The sequence below is a fragment of the Oncorhynchus nerka genome, linkage group LG14, assembly GCF_034236695.1.
Source record: "Oncorhynchus nerka isolate Pitt River linkage group LG14, Oner_Uvic_2.0, whole genome shotgun sequence".
Lineage (NCBI taxonomy): Eukaryota > Metazoa > Chordata > Actinopteri > Salmoniformes > Salmonidae > Oncorhynchus > Oncorhynchus nerka.
Window position 1 is genome coordinate 57,752,502 of NC_088409.1, and position 20,864 is coordinate 57,773,365.

Here is a 20,864-nt window from a genome sequence, read left to right on the forward strand (position 1 = left end):
TCTTTGCGATCGATTTGGCACAGCTGTCAATTTTTTGTCCTTAAATGGAACTGGTATACTTTTTTATTTATCACAATTTTAGTCTTTAATGCAGGGCCGACAGACAAGACAACGTTCTCCCCTTCCCTTTGTGGTAATTCTGCAATTAGTTGGTTGTAATTTTGAGTAGAGCAGACATTTCCATACATTTTTGTTAACAGCAAGTTTGACAACTCCACCAGTCCTATTTATGATATCATTAACACAGATTATACATATTGTTTAAAAAAATGTAGTTTCTCAATTAGTATATTTGAGTGTAATCATAATATTTGTCTATATATATATATATATATATACTCAAATATACAAATTATATTTACACATATATATATATAAATATACAGATGAAGTCGGATGTTTACATACACCTTAGCCAAATACAAGTAAACTCTTTTTCACAATTCCTGACATTTGATCCCAGAAAAAATTCCCTGTTTTAAGGCCAGTAAGGATCACCACTTTATTTTAAGAATGTGAAATGTCAGAATAATAGTAGAGAGAATGATTTATTTCAGCTGTTATTTCTTTCATCAGATTCCCAGTGTGTCAGAAGTTTACATGCCCTCAATTAGTTTTTGGTAGCATTGCCTTTAAATAGTTCAACTTGGGTCAAACGTTTTGGGTAGCCTTCCACAAGCTTCCGACAGTTGGGTAAATTTTGGCCCATTCCTCCTGACAGAGCTGGTGTAACGGAGTCAGATTTGTAGGCCTCCTTGCTCGCACACATTTTTTCAGTTCTACCCATAATTTTTTTTAGGGTTGAGGTCCGGGCTTTGGGATGGAATACCTTGACTTTGCTGTCCTCAAGCCATTTTGCCACAACTTTGGAAGTATGCTTGGGGTTATTGTCCATTTGGAAGACCCATTTGCGACCAAGCTTTAACTTCCTGACTGATGTCTTGAGATGTTGCTTCAATATATACACAGAATTTTCCCCCTCATGATGCCATCTATTTTGTTAAGTGCACCAGTCCCTCCTGCAGCAAAGCACCCCCACAACATGATGCTGCCACCCCCGTGCTTCACGGTTGGGATTGTGTCTTCGGCTTGCAAGCCCCTCCCCCCTTTTCCCTCCAAATTAACGATGGTCATTATGACCAAACAGTTCTATTATTGTTTCATCAGACCAGAGGACATTTCTCCAAAAAGTACGATCTTTGTCCTCATGTGCAGTTGCAAACCATAGTCTGGCTTTTTTTATGGTGGTTTTGGAGCAGCGGCTTCATTGTTGCTGAGCGGCCTTTCAGGTTATATCGATATAGGATTCGTTTTACTGTGGAAATAGAACCATGGGACCATGACGGCTGTATGGTCCCATGGTGTTTTCCTTGCGTATTGTTTCATTTTATTTTTTATTTTTTTACAGATGAACGTGGTACCTTCAGGTGTTTGGAAATTGCTACCAAGGATGAACCAGACTTGTGGAGGTCTACAAGTTTTTTCTGAGGTCTTGGCAGATTTTTTCCCCCCCATGATGTCAAGCAAAGAGGCACTGAGTTTGAAGGTAGGCCTTGAAATATATCCACAGGTACAACTACAATTGACTCAAATGATGTAAATTAGCCTATCAGAAGCTTCTAAAGCCATGACATCATTTTCTGGAATTTCCCAAGCTGTTTAAAGGCACAGTCAACTTAGTTGTAAACTTCTGACGCACTGGAATTATGATCAAGTGAATTATAAGTGAAATAATCTGTCTGTAAACAATTGTTGGAAAAATTACTTGTGTCATGCACCAAGTAGATGTCCTAAACGACTAACAAGAAATTTGTGGAGTGGTTGAAAAACAAGTTTTAATGACTCCAACCTAAGTCTTCAACTGTATAACATATGTTAATGCCCATCATCAGTTTGAGTTTGAGTTCACCTTAGCCTAGCTAAGTGGACTGGAGCTAGGCTTCTAGAAAATAAGCTGGGTGCACAGCAACAGTCTCTCTCTCACAGCTATTCCATCACCATGTATCGTATGTAACCACTCAAATTCATGGGAAGAACTATGGGCAATAGCACTGACTTAGTTGATTTGACCTTGACTGGGATATAACATATATTTTAGTTGACATGCCTGTGTGATGTGTCTGAAATACATAAATAAACATGTATTCTCTCTTTGGAATCATAAGCTCTTTGCTCTTACCACAGAAGTAAAACAATTTAATAAAGACCATATATGCCAAACATGCTTTGAAAAATGAAAATGAGTTGTTTATACAAAACTTTATTGCATTTGGTCACCCCCAAAATTAGGCCATTAAATGGTTAGTTACTTAGTTGCATCCTTCCTCAGGGAACTGTTTGTGGATAGCTGACAACAGGGTGGCAGGTCTTTAGATGTGCTGCTCTAGTGTTCCATAGCCCAGAAGACTCGCCTGGGGACAGAGGGATGGACACATGTTAGTTTTTTAAAATAAAAGTCTGGGAAACTTTTACAGGGAGGAGTGAGCATGCGTTTGAGTGAGTACATTAAATCCAATCCCAACCAGTGGTCCAGGACAATATGCTATGCTATCACACCGGCAGACTGCCACAGTGAAGGAGATTTACAGAGTGAATCAAGTGTACTGTTACGAATGGAGCTTACTTCTATGTGCTTTGGAGAGATCTCAGGTAGTTGGTCAGTGGGCTCTGGAGGTCCTTGGACCATTCTGTCGCTATGGTAACTGGAGAGAGACGGAGGTAGTGAGTGTGCTTGAAATACAGTCCTCACCTCTGACCTCCCACTGGCCCAGGGCGTTCTTCCTAAACCCTGGAATCACAGTCTCTCTGACAGGGAGTTACTCCAGGATTATACAGGTGTATGGTGTACAGGGCTTCTCCACTTATATGAGTTGAGTATTAAGAGTATTAGTACTCTTGATACTCATAAACAGCATCATGACAGAGTGTTTGTTCTATGTTCCTGCTGGTAGCAAACCTCAACCTGGATGCAGATAAAATGTCCTGCCTTGTAGAATGGTGGCATCTATCTCCACCAGGCTCAAAGACAATCAGACGACCTGAAGAGATTAACAAAAGAAAATGGTGCCTGCATTTAGGTTCATGTATTAGTTTGCCTATTTCATGATTCATGTCTGTAAATGACAACAATAGAGCTGATTAAAAAAAATATGGCATGCCATCCAATCAAATTATATTATGGCACAAGGTCCAGCTCACGAACAATTGCTACCTCAACTTATTCCATCACAACATCATGCTCCTCCTTATTTTACTGTAGTGAGTTAACTTCGATGCCTGTGATTGTTGAGACCCAATTTGGCAGCCAAACTGCCTCAAAGATGGTGATGTTGGAAGAAATGAGCTTGTCAACATGCATTGCTTTTGACACATGCCACGATTCTTGCTTTACGTCTTACCGTCGGTAGCTAGACAATAATATATAATAATCGTTTATGATAATGGCAGTTTAGTTTATCATCTACTGCAACCAGCTATGTGTAAAACTGAAAGACTCTGGCTGTAAAATGCAACAAGCTAGCTAGCTAACTAGATAACCAACAAGCTAGCTAGCTACTGTAGCTGGCTTGACACTCACTCCTTAACGTTAGCTTACCATGCTTTTCAGGACAACTCAACATTCTTCTTGCCAATCCCTTCGACTCCTTCTTGCCTACTCCTGTCTCTCAGTCTTCTTCTAGGTTCAAAACGTTATGGATGTAGACAGTCCGGTGTCTTATTGTCAAAAAGCAACCCACTCATGATACAGCCGCCTGGTGCAGTCAATGGCTCAGTGTTCCAGAGCTGGTCACTGGCTCAGCGGCATCGATGTTATCTCCGATTTCCCAACGTCAAATAAAAAAGTGACATATCACATTGATACATATCTGCACTACATATTATTGTTTGGGGGTGGGGGTGCTAATGTGAAACATGACATTTCACATGACGTGACAGGAGTCTTGATGGATTATCGCTGTTCACGTGTGAATCTGTCCACGAAAGATTAGCCAATACAGAACACACCTAAGGCCTGCCTGCCTGAGCCAGCGCGCAGGACAGGCATGACCAGACTCTCAAAACAGAGAGCAATTATTTCATCATTTATTCATGGTCTAACCTCGGTGCCCTCTACCTGGTGGAGAGGAAGCACTGTAAACCACGCTAGGTTTCCCCACCATGCTAATCAGATTGAGCGCTTCAGCTCTGAATCATATGATGAGCAATGCTCAACAGGGGTCAACAACAGGGCTCTTCAAGCTCAACACCATGCACTTCAGGTAAATAGGAATAAATATGAATGGTTAGAAAATGTACTTGTCTGAATAATTAATTTCCCTAAGCACTCAGCACAAAATGGCTGTATGTTGACCTTTGCCCTGCAACCTGGTTCTGAAAGTCTGGCTCAGATTGGGGTGTCAGAGTCCCCTGGCCATGCAGATGGTAGGTGTGCGAATGCTATGTTATTGTATATGAGCCTAAACAGTTATTTTGTCATTCTCTCTACCGGCTATTCAGCATGCTAACATTTCTATCCACACATGCTATAATTTCTAACGAGATCTTATCCATGACCCTCCAGGAGACTATGATTCTCCAGCATTCACATAATCTGTAAAACACACAGATACCGCGTACTTCTTAAACACACACTCTCAAATCGGCAAACTGCAGTAAATAGCTATCCAAGGTATTACCGAATTTTAATGTGGCATCTGTACTACCCTCATAATCGTCATGTGTCCTTTTCCCAGTGCAGATTAAGCATCTATTATAAATTCATTTAGTGTGTACCAGAAGATAAAATCACCAGAGATACTGTATAGTGATCCAATGGAATGCCCATTCCCCATGTAGCCTTCAATGAATCAGTGGCGGAGTTCGTTTTGCATGGCTCGGTGCTTCGGGTGGGTGAAGATTTCAATTAAGGACCAATGGAATGGTCTATAATGAGCAAACTCTCGCTACCCGGGGCACACAATACGAACTCAACCATTGTCACGACGCTGCAATGCAACCAACCAACCAGCCAGCCAATGATAAACATCAGAGACCCGTGAAACCACTGCAACAGCCTTGAGATCCCACAATCTACCCAAATTAACAGCGAGACGATTCCATTCAGCATTTATCCACAGATGAGAGACTGTCAGTCGCCATCATCCACAGAAAAAAAATATTTAAAAAAATAAGTCAGTCTATAGAGCCGACGACAACAGTCAGTCTCGCTAAAATGAACTGGGTGAGAATCACAGGCAGGATGAATAAAGTTTTGATGGCGTATCAGTGCCCCAACATTAGGAGTAATTCATATTCCCAGCGCAACGCCGCCTTCAACCGCCGCGGTGTAGGGATGGGATAATTCATTGTCTTTATGGAAGAGGAAGAGATAACAAATCCCCATGTGGAGGATGTGAGATCATTTTAGCTTCAGGTAAACAGTGTGGCCTCGTATCTTCACAGGGGCAGCCAGACTAATTTGAGGGAATTAAAGAAACCCCCTCAGTGACAAACACATGGAACCCACGGCCATAGAGCAGACTGGCACAGTAGACCATGAGAAAGGGCTACATGGGTTGGATTGCGGTGACAATGGCACACAAAGTGAAAGACAAAAGCGTACATTGGTTTCAGGAAGAGACTTTGGCAGAGGCAAGGGTGGTGCTTGTGCCAATTTTAAGATTGGGGGATCTGGGTGAGATGTGTGGTTGGATGTATTTTGCTGCCCATCTGCCAGTGTCACTCCCCCCCTCCCTCCATGTGAATCATCTGTGGCCTGAGATTGCTGTGGTCCTGCGGGCTCGGCCCACGCTGATAAGAGTTAACTCTGCCCCCCCCCCCCCCCCCTAATGTGGAATGGTGCAGAGGACGGAGAGTCGTCACCTGCCACGGACAGACATGTTACCGATACGGAGGGGAGAATCGCAGGATAGTTTGCCAGACTCTGAGCAAGTCAGAGCGAGTCAGAGCTGGCTGGTATTGCTTTGGGATAGGTTCCTGTAATTGTCATGGCCATCATCCTAATTATAGAAGCCAACAATGTCATTACTGACGTCAGTCATTACTTTCAAGCCCGTCATCTATTTCATGCTTCTGGTTGTCACCATCAACGGCTGAACCATCAACGGAAAACCATCAACAGCCGAACCATCACCTGCACATCACCTTACCACCATATGAAAACTCCCTGAATAAAGTTGATCAGATCCATTGTCATCTGTGCGCCGTCGATATCGTATAATATATATGCACCCGGCAGGTAGAGTAAAAGAAAAACACTTATCTCCGGCTTTTATTCCACTGGAAGAGGAGGACATTTGTGTTAGTGCGCGGTAGCTGATAAAATGGAGAATACAGTACATACCGGCGGGATGAGAGATTAAGAACAACAGAGGGAATAAAAGTAATGTATCTTTCCTCTCTGCAATCGCTGTAGGCAGTCATGCTAAGAGGGCACATTTATGCAATTAAAGTCTGTGTGTGCCGTACCTCATGCAAGAGACCCTGCTGACAATGCATTTGGCTATCCTCGCTTCGCGAGTGAGTGAGGAAGCTTTATGTACATGCCATTAGGCTGGGTAAACACATCAGACCCTGAATTATGTGATGAACAACGCCATTTAAACAATCTCTTTAATATGTAACTAACATACACGACTAATGTGTCTGTTCTTTTTGTGATTGAATGTTTCTAGTAAGGTACACAAGACAGGAACACATAGACAAAGAAGCAAGTGACAAGATCGAAGAAAACATACAGTTCCCATCCCACAGGACCCCCCCCCAACCCAAAGTTACATTAGCGGTTCCCGATAGCGGTTCACGATACAGTCATATGCTGATGCAAGAGCAGATCTGTTTCTCTCACCCGGCCAATGTATTCGTGCTTCAGATATTTCCATGTTTATAATGTAAATGAATGGTAGCACCCACTGTTGTCTGTTTAACGAATGCGGAGCCTGCCAACGTGAGGCTGTCGTCTTCTTGACTGCTGTTAATCCGGCCAGACAAATACGTCGCTGTCTGGCAGATGGGTCTAAAGTAGTGTCATCATTTAACAATAAAACAGATGGTGAACATGGTACACTTCTACACATTATATCAGAGAGACAGGAGGAAACAGCCGCAGAAACGTAAAACTTCTGGACATTACCAAACCGTACGAAAGAAAATCGATTCTCAATTTTGATACGGTTCTAGAAACTTAAAATAATTTCACAAATATATACACTTACTGTACACTGTTTTAAAATCGGCTTTATCACGGTTGCAGCCGACAGTATTGTTCAGTGAAAACACGCTTCTGATGGCCTTCAGTTGCACACAGGTGTTCGGCGCATGCGAGATAGCAAATTAGCACAGCTGGTCCCTCTGTCTCCAGTCTCTCGTCCGTAAACTCACTCTGCAACATGGGAGATATGGTCGTGTGGGAACATTAACCATATAAAAAGGTGTGTATTCATTTAACCTTTAGTTTTTAAAAAACATTATTTCTGGCTGATATGAAAGAGAAGGTCTATATCCAAAACCATACAGCAAGCGATGCATGTTAATGTTCTGACCCAGCGCCAGGGGTCTTCACAAAAATGACTTGCAGTCGGTTAGGACGTCTACTTGGTGCGTGACACAAGTCATTTTCCCAACAATTGTTTACAGGCAGATTATTTCACTTATAATTCAATGTATCACAATTCCAGTGGGTCAGAGGTTTACATACACAAAGTTGACTGTGCCTTTAAACAGCTTGGAAAATTCCAGAAAATTATGTCATGCCTTTATGCCATGTCTCCACCTCTTATTGGAGTCAATATTTCAAGCCCTACCTTCAAACTCAGTGCCTCTTTGATTGACATCATGGGAAAATCAAAAGAATCAGTCAAGAACTCAATAACTTTACAAATGCCTGAAGGTACCACGTTCATCTGTACAAACAATAGTACGCAAGTATAAACACCATGGGACCACGCAGCCGTCATACCGCTCAGGAAGGAGACGCGTTCTGTCTCCTAGAGATGACCACATGACCTTCTCCCATTCCTCCTCTGGATCATCCAGATGGTCATTGGCAAACTTCAGATGGTACTGGACATGCACTGGCAGGGGGACCTTGCGTGCGCTGCAGGATTTTAATCCATGACGGCGTAGTGTGTTACACTAATGGTTTTCTTTGAGACTGTGGTCCCAGCTCTCTTCAGGTCATTGACCAGGTCCTGCCGTGTAGTTCTGGGCTGATCCCTCACCTTCTTCATGATCATTGATGCCCCACGAGGTGAGATCTTGCATGGAGCCCCAGACCGAGGGTGATTGATCGTCATCTTGAACTTCTTCCATTTTCTAATAATTGCGCCAACAGTTGTTGTCTTCTCACCAAGCTGCTTGCCTATTGTCCTGTAGCCCATCCCAGCCTTGTGCAGGTCTACAATTTTATCCCTGATGTCCTTACACAGCTCTCTGGTCTTGGCCATTGTGGAGAGGTTGGAGTCTGTTTGATTGAGTGTGTGGACAGGTGTCTTTTATACAGGTAACGAGTTCAAACAGGTGCAGTTAATACAGGTAATGAGTGGAGAACAGGAGGGCTTCTTAAAGAAAAACTAACAGGTCTGTGAGAGCCGGAATTCTTACTGCTTGGTAGGTGATCAAATGCTTATGTCATGCAATAAAATGCATATTAATTACTTAATCATACAATGTGATTTTCTGGATTTTTCCGTCTCTCATAGTTGAAGTGTACCTATGATACAAATTACAGACCTCTACATGCTTTGGAAGTAGGAAAACCTTCAAAATCGTCAGTGTATCAAATACTTGTTCTCCCCACTGTAGCTACCATAGAATTTCACAAAATGTAACAACATAACACATCTAGTTATGAAACAACAAATTGTTAACATGGATGCAACTGGAAGAACCTCTTAAGTAACAATTTCTTACAGACAATGCAACTGTAGGATAAACCATAAAGGGTGGCAGTAGATATTGGAGGGAGGAGTTTTAATTTGCATCTTCTTGCACCATCTTGTACTTGAATGACCTCTAACCTGTGATCTTCTTCTTCTTCTTCTTGTGGCTTTCTGGCAGACTAAATACTGTGTTGCACAATTTAGGGAAAACTTAAATTGCATCACCGTCTAACCCTGCACCCTGCACCCTGCACCCTATCCCCCAAAACCCACCACTCCTTCCTGCTACTGTGTCCCTTAACAATCATACACCAGACCGTCGACATGGGAAGAACTTCCTGTAGAATATTCTGCATGACAAGAAACTTCCTGGAGAATCTTCTGCACTAAAACCTCTCACACCCAAATATTTCTCTGCATCTGCAACTACCACATCTATGTTCTCTGATTTCAGCTCCATTTCAGTGCAGTGCAATTGTTCACCATGGCTATAAACGCAACAAATCCAACCATACTAAAACTCATCCTCTCTGGATCTCTCTCTTCAGGCCTACTCACTGGGAGGCTCCCAGTCCACTCACCCTTGGGACATTCTCTACTCTCTTCATTGCCTCAGCATAGGACATTTTCTGCCCCACTCGAACTCGGGCAATCTCAACCTGTCTCTCTCTCTCACAGGGTACTTTGGGTCCCCAGCTGCATGGGCACCCCCACAGTTGGCACACAGTGGATTCTCCATCCCGACTGTACACTCCCTCTAACTATGCCCTCCTGCACATTTCTCACGTCTTGGGATCAGTCTACGCACTGCTGCAACATGTCAGAATCCTTGGCACCTAAAGCACCGTAGGGGGTTCGGAACATAGGCCCTCACAGAATAGCAAATATAAAACCAACCTGACCTTATCAAGGTAGACACTCTGTGTCAAAGCTCAACAAGACAGACAGGGTATCCTCAGTCACACCATTGCCGTCGGGTCTACGTCTCACCAAACGGCAGGCGTTACAAACACTAGGAATATTCTATTTAATTTGATCCGTCTCTACACTCTATGCTGCCCCACTGATCATTCCTTTGAGAGGCGCCCTGCTCCGGAGAAAAACATCACACTCCCTCCAGAAGGCCTCTAACCTTGTCACATGACATAAGTCATGGCAAATAAAAGGCAAATATTTGACCAGTAGTTGGCAAGAAGCCACAGAAACATGACAGTGACCACCGTTTGGTTGAAGTCAGGACATGGTCTTTGCAGCACCTGAGTCACACTGGGTCCAGTAGCACTTGCAGTTACTACATTTCTACTCTTCCCCAATGTTTTGTGTGTGTGTGTGTGTGTGTGTGTGTGTGTGTGTGTGTGTGTGTGTGTGTGTGTGTGTGTGTGTGTGTGTGTGTGTGTGTGTGTGTGTGTGTGTGTGTGTGTGAATGTGAGAGAGAGTCAGAGAAGGTATTTTTTGTATGTGCCACACACACACCGACACACACACACAATCGTCCAGAGCATCTGCTTCCCTCTGTTGGGTCCTCAGGTGGCACACAGGGCTAGTTCAGCCCACTTACACTGATGGCCATCTGGCTTGGGCTATATAAGTGGCCCATCAGTTTACACATGGCAGAGAGACTCCCTGCTAGGCTGCCCTCAACCCATGGTACACACTCCTGCCACCACTCAGAGTCTTATGATGTGCACGTTCACCAGACAAAACCTAGTGTCCCAAAACCAAATCCTTCCAGCCATCTCAAACTGCCCATACATTTTAGCAGAGCCCCAAGATGGAGACTATTTATCTCTCGTTGTTTCCAGACAATGAGACGTAACTGTACAACAGCAGAGCTACATTAGGAGCTGCACAGACACATGAAACACAACGACAGTACACATCTCTCTATGGACGAGTTGCGAATCGATAGATTTGATGAATTGGGGGATAAATATGGCACTGCAAGTGGCTTCCTCAAATCTGCCCGATTACATGAAGTGGCTTTGAGCTGAAAGAGGGTGTAGGGAGTGTGGGGCTCAGAACACCTTAATGCCTTGCAGAGAAATCCCAGTCATCCACAATCACTAAGGGGCTTAGCCACAGACTTTGAGAAGAAACACCCCAAGAGCATATAATGGATTTACTATCAGCGGTCCTCTCACAAGCGTGATTGTACATTGGCTTAGTTAAATTGAGTATTTCACGAATGAAATATGCTTGGAAAACTCTCTTTCTGGGAGAGGACAAGTGGACAAAGTCAGCTTAAAAAGTTCATTTGTTTTTGTATGACTTCACAATGCAGGCGGCCTGTGTGCTTCCTAAGTATTTGCATCAAACTGTTTCTGCGCTGGATTGTAACTTAAAAGAGCAGGTGCGTACTTCGTATGACATTCCCGCTAACCAAATTAGTGTAATGCTTCGTTTGGTCGAAGTAGTCAAATGAGTCCTGCGGAGTTTTCCCCCAAAACAAATTAGATCGTCTATTCGATTCACCACAACAGCATCCAAAACGTAATAGCATTGACCTACGATACAATGCAAATAGTTTTAAAATCCCATGGAGGATAATTGGATGGCTTGTGTTTGTGTGTGCGCTTGTGAGAGAGCGCGTGAGCAAGGTCGAGAAAGAGAGAGAGCGCATGTGACTGTGCGTGTGCTCATGAGAAAGAGAGAGCATGCGACTGTGTGTGTATGTGTGCGTGCGTGCATGCATTCACACACACGTGTGTGGACGTTCATGAAGACGCCGAAACAGGGTGAGTGTTCATATCACTAAAGGGTAATGAAAAAGGCATGGCCTATCGCCCATCATTTCCGGTGCATCAATACACCCCGACCCATCCTCCTCATTCAATGGCGTAGACCTCCGTTATGACATCCACCAATAGGTAACTCGACCAGCGTCTCTCTCACATTCCCGCTGCATTAACTCCTTTACAACAGGAGTGGCCCGTCGGCGGCGGCTGTTAAAAAAATAACTAACTGGGGCCAGCGCCTCCCTCCCTCGTTATCGCTACGGCTGTCGCATGTCTGTCTGCTTAATTAATCGACACACTCTCAGGGATGGAGGAGGTGGCGTGTCAACGCCCATGATTAAAAATTGATCTGGGGCATGGGGAGGATGATGATAACTCTGAGCAAGACTCCGGGGATTAGCACATGATTATGGGCCTGGGGAGGTGACAGGGCCTTTCGCTGAGCTCGGCTGGATTCGGACCAGAGGTGGACAAAGGGAAAAGTGCTGCGGTGACTGTGCAGTACAAAAAAGGGCCTCACTCAAGCCCATGTAACTAGCTAGAGCCAAGTGGCGTCTTTGAACTGTCGCCCTTGAATTCATTCATTATTTTTCATGGCTTGAGTACAATTGGCAATCATTGAAGCAGGTTTTTGGTACTTGTGTGAATGCCCAGTTGATGCTAGGGGATGTTATCCAATTAGTTAATACTAAGTGAATCATTTAATTAAGAGACAATAGCCTAATGGTTAAGTAAGTGTGTAATGCCATGTGTGTGTGTGTGTGCACACATATTAGTAGAGAATTACAAACAAATGAAATAAGGAAGGCATGAGTTGTGGGTGAACTAACTACAGCCAAGACTCAGGCTCAGTAGAAGAATTAGGGAGAAACACACTGCTCACACATTCTCCCATTGATTGATAAAAACATACCACGACAGGGGTTACAAAGCTACCCGTAATTGACCAAAGTTACCAGAATCTTGAGTGATTTTGGTAATTAACAGAAAATCTATGGGAATCTATTGTGAGTTCGGTAATGTATACTTGCAAATAGCCTAATTAATGAAGAAAGGATCAAGAATGGCATTATTTTCAATTCCTTCTGTAACTCGCACAACTATTCAATTATTTTCACAGCTGTTACCAGTTTGACGGCAAAACATTGACAACAAATACATATTGGCATAGTAAAAAAAATATAATACGAAGGCTATTTAATGCTGTAGCCCTCATATTAAACCCCAACGGGTATTAATTAAGTTGATGGCTTGTATTTAGGATAATGTTTTACAGCTTTGTCATATTTTTTTCTTTGAAAATCATCTTATTAAATCATCTCATGTGATAAGGCCGCACAGAGAGCCAGGGATAATTACACACACTTCTGATATTCTGAAGTACATAGATATTTTGCGATAGATTACGTAGAATCCATGAAAGATACCAAAATGCTGGTAGTTTACTGGTAAAACCTGGAAAGTTTCCAGTAATATGCCCTGCCTTTGTAACCCGAACCATGACGCAACATTCCTTTATTTTTTTATATTTTTTTTTACTTAACCTGTTGAACCTATGGGGGCGCTGTGTCATTATTGGATAAAAAGACGTGCCCGTTTTAAGCGCAATATTTTGTCAGGATATAATTGGATCATTCCAGAGTTGAAACAGGGATACCAGTGTGTGGTTTTTAGGGTTATGGGTCATCTTACCACATAGTACACTCCCTGCAGCCTTCCGGCAAGGAGAGTCATGCTAATCATCCCATCAATCATTTACGATGGGGGAGTTACTGGCTTGGAGGGGAAGACTATATATCTAGGCTATTTTCTGCTACACGTTAGGGTTTTGAAGGGGAGTGTCTCTTCTCCACGCTATCTCCCAGTTCGCACATTAACCGTCTGCCAATCACCTCTGAGGAAGTGCAGCTTCCAGAACTATTACTTGGAGCCTAATGAAATGCTGCACTTCCTCATCTCCATGCGTGGCCTTGGTTAAGCTCATAGTACCACGTGAGATAAAAGGTCTGGCTTCAAATTGAAAATATCCTCTATCGCCCACATGAGAAGTCAAAGGAATCGGTCCACATTTCCAGCTCATTTTGTGTTGAGCTAAAACACTTGATCCCTCTGCAGTCTCGTCATAAACCTCGTTACAATCTCTTTTCAGAGAGTCATCTATTATTTATTCCCCAGCAACGTGATCGTCACGTAATTGATATGCAGCCATGGTAGCATGCAGAGAACCAGGCCTGTGTACATTTAGGGAGTTGAGTTTTTTTGGGGGGGCGGAGATGAGACACCCAGATTGGTTCATGTCTGGGTCTTCTGGTAGGGGATAAAGCCAATCGTCCCCTCGCTGCCCTTTCCAACAGAGGGATACGTGAGGAGAATACACTAAGATGTATAAACCTGGAAAAAGGGGGAACATCACCGGATTCTAAGAGGCCAGTCATAGAAAATGTGAGCAACACAGAGGAAGAAGGAACACTTCTAAGGCTAAGCTTCTAGATTTAGAGTCAGACGTGGTATGGTACTTTGAAGAGCAGTGTGTGTGTGTGTGTGTGTGTGTGTGTGTGTGTGTGTGTGTGTGTTTGTGTGTGTGTGTGTGAGAGAGAGAGAGAGTATGCACACGTGTATGTGTGCGTCTCTGAATTGGCTTGCACAACGAGCATAAGTGTAGTGCACATGGTTACGTGCAGATGAGCATATTACGTGTGATCTCACAAACACTAGCTGAAAGCTTCAGCACGGTGGACGCATCCAAATGAGATATCGCACGTGAACGCAGCCTATCAGAATCCCCAACATCTTTCCCAGGCTGTAAATAACTTAAAAATGCCACCATGGGGTGTAACCTTGAATGAAGCGTTTCCAGTTGGTAGGCGGACGAGGAAGAGCAGGTTGGGATAACCATCTGTCCCACCTCAACATGCTCAACACAGCACCTGGTTTCATTTGGATTGGCAGGCCTTACAACCGACAGCTATTGTCTAATGGAGATTTCATAGCCTTTTTGTTAGTTTCATTTTATCAGTTCAATCGACTGATGTGGACATATGGTCCCTTTTGCTTTTAAACACATTTGTGTGTTTTGACTCAAATCTTCGAGAGTCGATTTATACAGAGGCGTGTTTTCCCATCGACATCTTACACAACGGTTCATGTTACAGTTATTGGCATCTGATGACAGAAAAAACTATGTGTGTTATGTTGCCATTCTTTGTTGAAATATGCTATCGAAAGGCAGGCCACAACATTCTCTTTCTTGGATCTCTGTTCGAGATCTCCATGCGAGAGCCAATACTATGTGAACCTGATGAGTCATCCTTTAAGCTTTGCAGCCCATGCCAGTTTGGAGGTCAGTTCCAATGAAGCATAACACCGAGCACTTGTAATGTACAGAGTCGTTGACAAAAGAACAAGGTAGGCCGGCTCGTTCCCTCAGCCAAAACCGAGGGAACTAGTTAACCTTTATCTATCATTCTCTGTACAGGTGTTATGCTGCACCATCGTGCACAGTGAGACAGCCACGTTGACTGTCTCACTGTCTCGGGAGAAGCCGTGTACAGCAACGTAATGCTCTTCGGTTTGATTCTATTTTGATTTCTCACGAGGCAATGCCGTGAACATGTCATGTACAACACCAAAAGGAAATTACCTGTCACGTTGGCAACAGAGTCTTATCAAAACCATAATTCGGGGGAATTCACTTATGCCACACTCTGTTCCGCGCCACGCATCCTACTTTGCCAAGCCTTTGTTTAGAAGAATCCCTATGATTTCGTGTTTTTCTTTGTTTCGACTATATATAGTCCTTATAAGGACTGTCTGAGAGACATCGCAGGTACACTTCAAGTAGACACGTGTTGTCATAACAAATGATCCCACTGGGCCCGAACGTCCATTCAGCGTCGGTTCAATGTCGTTTCATTGAAATGACGTGGAAACAACGTTGATTCAACCAGCGTGTGCCCAGTGGGATTGGCTTTGTCGCAACCCAGAAATGTCAGCTCAGAGGGGCCAATGAAAAGCCCCCAAATAAACAGGCGATGCATGTTGCATGTATACTGATGAACCACTCCGGTATAAAACGGAACCAAGTCCGTCAAGGGAGTGGATTGGCGAGCTCATTACAGCGAGCTCAATCTCAGCGACAAAATGTCTGCTCCCTCAAATCGTTCTCTTCGCTTCTTCCCTTCTTTCCTTCTTTCACCGTCTCCCCCTACAGTGCTCTTCCACCCATCCCTAATAGAACCTCAAGCAGAGGGGACTTCAAAAGTAGAGCATGAATGTGCATGTGCAACGGTGCCATTCTATTGCGATGGGGCCTTTACTCACCGGGGGGGCCGCACCACAGAGCGGGGACTGAGAGGAGCTCGGAGGAGTCGGCGCGTCCCACAGTCCTGTAAAGTAGAGGCGTTAAGGGGAATTGAGGAGGAGTGACTATTGCCAATGGCCAGCTGGGTCCAATTGATTCCTGGTGACACCCCGCATGGAGACGCCATCAATGGCATCGATGGGCACCGCCCGAGTGACTGTGCCAGCAAATATACAGCGGGCCCTTGACGGACCTCGCAGCCGGTCCCGTGTGCTTCAAGCCTCATCCGTCTGATATAAACTGTCAATCACTCTCCGACATCAGAGGAATGGCGGGGGCCGTGTCCCAATACTGTCAAAAGCCTTCCTTTTATAGTCTCATTTTATTTTTTGGCCATTGACATGTGAGAGGAGGGCATTAATGAAATGGTCACCGGATTATTTACAGTGATCCCCCCCCCCCCAACTGTTTTTTACACTGCTGCTACTCACTGTTTATTATCTATGCATAGTCACTTCACCCCTACCTACATGTACAAATGACCTTATCTAACCTGTACCCCGCACATTGACTCGGTACCGGTAACCCATGTATTTAGCATCGTTATTTATTTGACACTTTTTTACTTTCGTTTATTTGGTAAATATTTTTCTTAACTCTTCCTTCAACTGCACTGTCGGTTAAGGGCTTGTAAGTAAGCCTTTCGTGGTAAGGTTGTAATTTGGCGCATGGGACAAATAAAGTTTGATTTGACTTACACTGTATCAAATCTGTCAAGTCATTTTAGATCGGTGGTCTGGAAGGAAAGGACCATCAGGCCCTAATTGGGCCAAAATGAACATTTGCTAGAAACATTTGGATGGAACCTGTTTTTTTTTTTCTTTTACTGTTGTACAGAAATGCCTAAAATGATCAAGAACACATTTTGAGTAGGAGCTGGACCAAACCAAAGCGAACATAGAAGCTCATTTGCAACGGGCCAAATCAGCAGAAGGGTACTGACAGACATTTCAATAGCCCTATAATGCGTAGCGAGCTGGCAGGACAGACCGTTCGTTCGGTCGACCCACTTCCTGTGGGCATGATACTGATTCGCTCTTAATAATCTTTGGGCTGCAGCGTGTCGCGTACTGGGACCTGGCAGTGGCTGTTACGCCATTCCTCTGCACAGCGTTCGAAAATTGTCTAGAAATTACAGCTTCAAGGTGTTTGTTGTTCGCTTGAGCTCTTCGTCTCCGAAACATGTCCTTTATGCACATTCCTCTCTTGCTTTCCAAATCAATATGGAAGACAAGAAGCAGAGTTTAAGCAAGCGTTGCTGCCCAAGAGTCGAAACAAAACCTCTGATTCGTCCAAAACAAAGAAAGATGTTTTTTTTTAATGATGAGCTGTTTGAGAAATGTACTGTACTTGCATTTTTCTGTGTGGGTGTGTGTTTGTATTAGTGTATTGAAAATCTTTGAGTGTACTATGTGCTCATAACCCTTCAGTGGGTGTGTAGAGAAGTGCAAGATACATAATATGCTATGTTTACATAACATAGGTGTATGTGTGCGAGCGTGCATATGTTCGTGTGTCTGCGAGCATCCGTGCATGCTCACGGCTTTCCCGGACCAAGTAAATAAAATCAGACAACTAGTCAATGAGGAAGTGGGAGCAATGTTTAAGTACTTAGTCCTAGATAAATTCACCTATAGGAATTCACCTCTTCTGTCCCAGTCAGTTAATTGGCTGACGTGTTCATTAGTTTAGGCTCCCCACAATATCTGCTGAGAGAGAGTGTTTATCAGAGCACAGACACATCAGTCTATAGAGACTGTGTACCTGCTCTGAAACCAGCCACAATCCAAACTGTGTCTCCCTCCGTGCACAACGTTCCTCTACGTGTTCGGCATTCAAAATCATCCCTCCAACTCCCCGTGGTAACAGAAACCGCTTGGGGAATAGGTTTCCCCTGAAAACACCATAGAGAGTGAAGTTCCCTCTTTCTCTCACTCTGGCTGTGCTTTTTCCCACCGTGGGACAGAACCGTCTATATTCAGTCACTAGGATTTGCCTCCAGGATCTTGACCCTTCTGCTGATTTGGCCCGTTGCAAATGAGCTTCTATGTTCACTTTGTTAGATTACTCGTTGGTTATTACTGCATTGTCGGAACTAGAAGCACAAGCATTTCGCTACACTCGCATTAACATCTACTAACCATGTGTATGTGACAAATAACATTTGATTTGGGATACCCTAAATGAGATCCCAAATCAATATGCCCCCTCAGTGACAGCTGCCATTGATCAGAGCAGAAAAACTAAACAAGCCGCCTGCATACAGGCTTGGGCCAGGCCCTGTAAGACGACGCGAGGAGCCCTGGGCCAGGCCCTGTAAGACAACATGAGGAGCCCTGGGCCAGGCCCTGTATGACGACGCGAGGAGACCTGGGCCAGGCCCTGTAGGACGACGCGAGGAGCCCTGGGCCAGGCCCTGTAAGACAACATGAGGAGCCCTGGGCCAGGCCCTGTAAGACGACGTGAGGAGCCCTGGGCCAGGCCCTGTAAGACGACGTGAGGAGCCCTGGGGCAGGCCCTGTAAGACAACATGAGGAGCCCTGGGCCAGGCCCTGTAAGACAACATGAGGAGCCCTGGGCCAGGCAGTGTAAGACAACATGAGGAGCCCTGGGCCAGGCCCTGTAAGACAACATGAGGAGCCCTGGGGCAGGCCCTGTAAGACGACGTGAGACTTGGAATGGAAAGAAACACTTTTTGATGACCAAAATAATTCACAAATTACAGAACGGTCCATCAGCATCTATCAGAGTGCTACAAACTCAAAATAATTGATATAAATTGATGTTGGACCTGGCATATGCAATGAGGGAGGCATCAAAACAGAAAATAAATCAGAATAAACCTTGGAACAAGGACGAAGGAGCGAAATAATAAACAAGGAGAGAAGAGAAGAAACATGTCTTCTCAAAGCAAATGAAAAATGTTACCTTTTTTTATCTCTTGCAAATAACGATTAGTAACTACCAACCTAATTCATTAACTCATTATAATTACATACATGTATACAACATGAAATGTTTCTGCTGTTCTTATGATTGCTACTGTTTAGCTGATAGACATCTTGTAATTGTATGTCTGTGAGTCAAAATGTAATTTCATCATAAAACCTTGAGTAACTCATTAACGCACAAAAAAACTAAACATTTTGAAAGTTTTTAAACTCATTCTAACCAAGAGACCCCATCAGCCCTGTTCAGGTCCCTATCCCTCCTCACCTGTAGATGAGCGTGTCATCCAGGGAACTGTTGTACTGGACCTGGTACATCCTGATCCCAGGGACGTGGTTCTGATATGGCCATTTGATCAGCACTGAGCTAGCTGTCAGCTCCGCCATCAGCACCCTTCCCTCCTGGTTCCTCCGTGTGTCGTTGTCCGTGGCCGTGGTGGACTTGGCCGAAGTGAGGATGTCTGAAGGGCCAGGGTCGGGCTCCCGTAGCCGGTTGGTGCTGTTGGCCAGGTGGGGGAGGAGGTTGACCACCAGCTCCACCTGGCCCGTGGACTCCCCCGCCGCGTTGGAGGCAATGCAGGTGAAAGTTCCAGAGTCCTTCATGGAGGTGATGTTGATGTCCAGGCTGCCGTTGCTGAAGGTGACAGTCCGTGACGTGTTGGAGATCAGACGGCCCTCGGGGGAAATCCAGTGAATCTCGGGGTCCGGGTCTCCGTTGGCCTTGCACTTCAGACTGGTCGGCTGGCCCTCCATGGTGAAGGTCTTGGCAGACTTCCTGGTCATGACCGGAGGGTCACAGATGAACTCCTCCTCTGGGATGGTCCAGAAGTACTTGGCTGTGAGGTCTGGAGGAGAGGCACAAGTCTCCAGGTCATCTTCCCTGGTCAGCCTCCTCAGCCACAGCAGCTCACAGTTACAGTGGAGCGGGTTTCCACCAAAACTCATCACCAATGACGACTGAGGGGATCCTTTGGCTTTCGCGTAGACGGGGATGCGCAGAAAAAGTGGATCCGGAGGGATCTTCTTCAGCTTGTTGGAAGTCATGTCTAGACGCGCCAGCTTGTGCAGGTTGGTGAAGATCCCTTGGGGCACGTGCTCTATAAGGTTATGGTCCATGTTAAGGGTGTTGACGTTGGTTAGACGACCTATCGTCTCCCAGGGGATGTCCACCAGGTTGTTGTAGGACAGGTCCAGGTCTTCCAGGGTTCCTGTGAAGTCGTCAAAGGCGTGGGGAGAGATATCGTGCAGCTGGTTGTTGGCCAAGATCAGGTGCCTAAGGTTGGTGAGCCCCCGAAAGTGGTCATCCCTGATCACACTCAGCCGGTTGCTGTCCAGGTGCAGTGCTCGCAGCCGCTTGAGGTCCTCGAAGGTGTAAGGCATGATCTGGCTTATGGTGTTGCGGGACAACGTCAGATGGATCAAACTAGTCATGTTGGCAAAGTCCCGCCTCCTTATGGCTGTGATAAAGTTCTCAGTGAGACGCAGCTCCACGGTGCGCCGGTCGATGACGGTGGGCACGAAGAGTAGGCCCGTCTTGGCACAGAGGATGGCCAGCGAGGGGGACAGGTTCTGGCACATGCAGCGCTTGGGGCACAACTGCCCCCTGGTGGAGACGGCCAGCACCAACAGGGAGAAGATCAGCCGGTCCATCCTCCCTCGGGCGTTCTGGGGAAACTGCAAGGCAAAGGAGAGAGGCACTGGTCAGGACATGTCAGGATGTGGTACTCCAAGCGGGGAATTGACTAGGTGAATCAAGATTTTATATCTACGTTGAGCTATTACAGTGGTCAAACTGAGATTAAATATCTCTATCAGCCATGATCGGAATGCAAAACAGCCGTGTTCGCCCTGCATTCAGATGATCAAAGCCAGTAAACGTATGGGCAATGCCCTCAATTAAATATTTAGCACACACTGAAACATAAGGCAGAGGTGACGTTAC

General features: G+C 44.9%; 1 protein-coding gene across 1 annotated transcript in view; it reads right to left on the minus strand.

The window, feature by feature from the left end:
- Positions 1 to 20,592, minus strand: part of LOC115141532 (leucine-rich repeat and fibronectin type III domain-containing protein 1-like protein) — a 44,657-nt gene extending 24,065 nt beyond the window's left edge. Inside the window, exon 1 of the mRNA XM_029680480.2 lies at positions 19,191 to 20,592. Within this exon, the coding sequence (XP_029536340.1) occupies positions 19,191 to 20,572 (1,382 nt within the window). The 5' untranslated portion in view covers positions 20,573 to 20,592. The remainder of the gene's footprint in view (positions 1 to 19,190) is intronic.
- Positions 20,593 to 20,864: the final 272 nt, after the last annotated feature.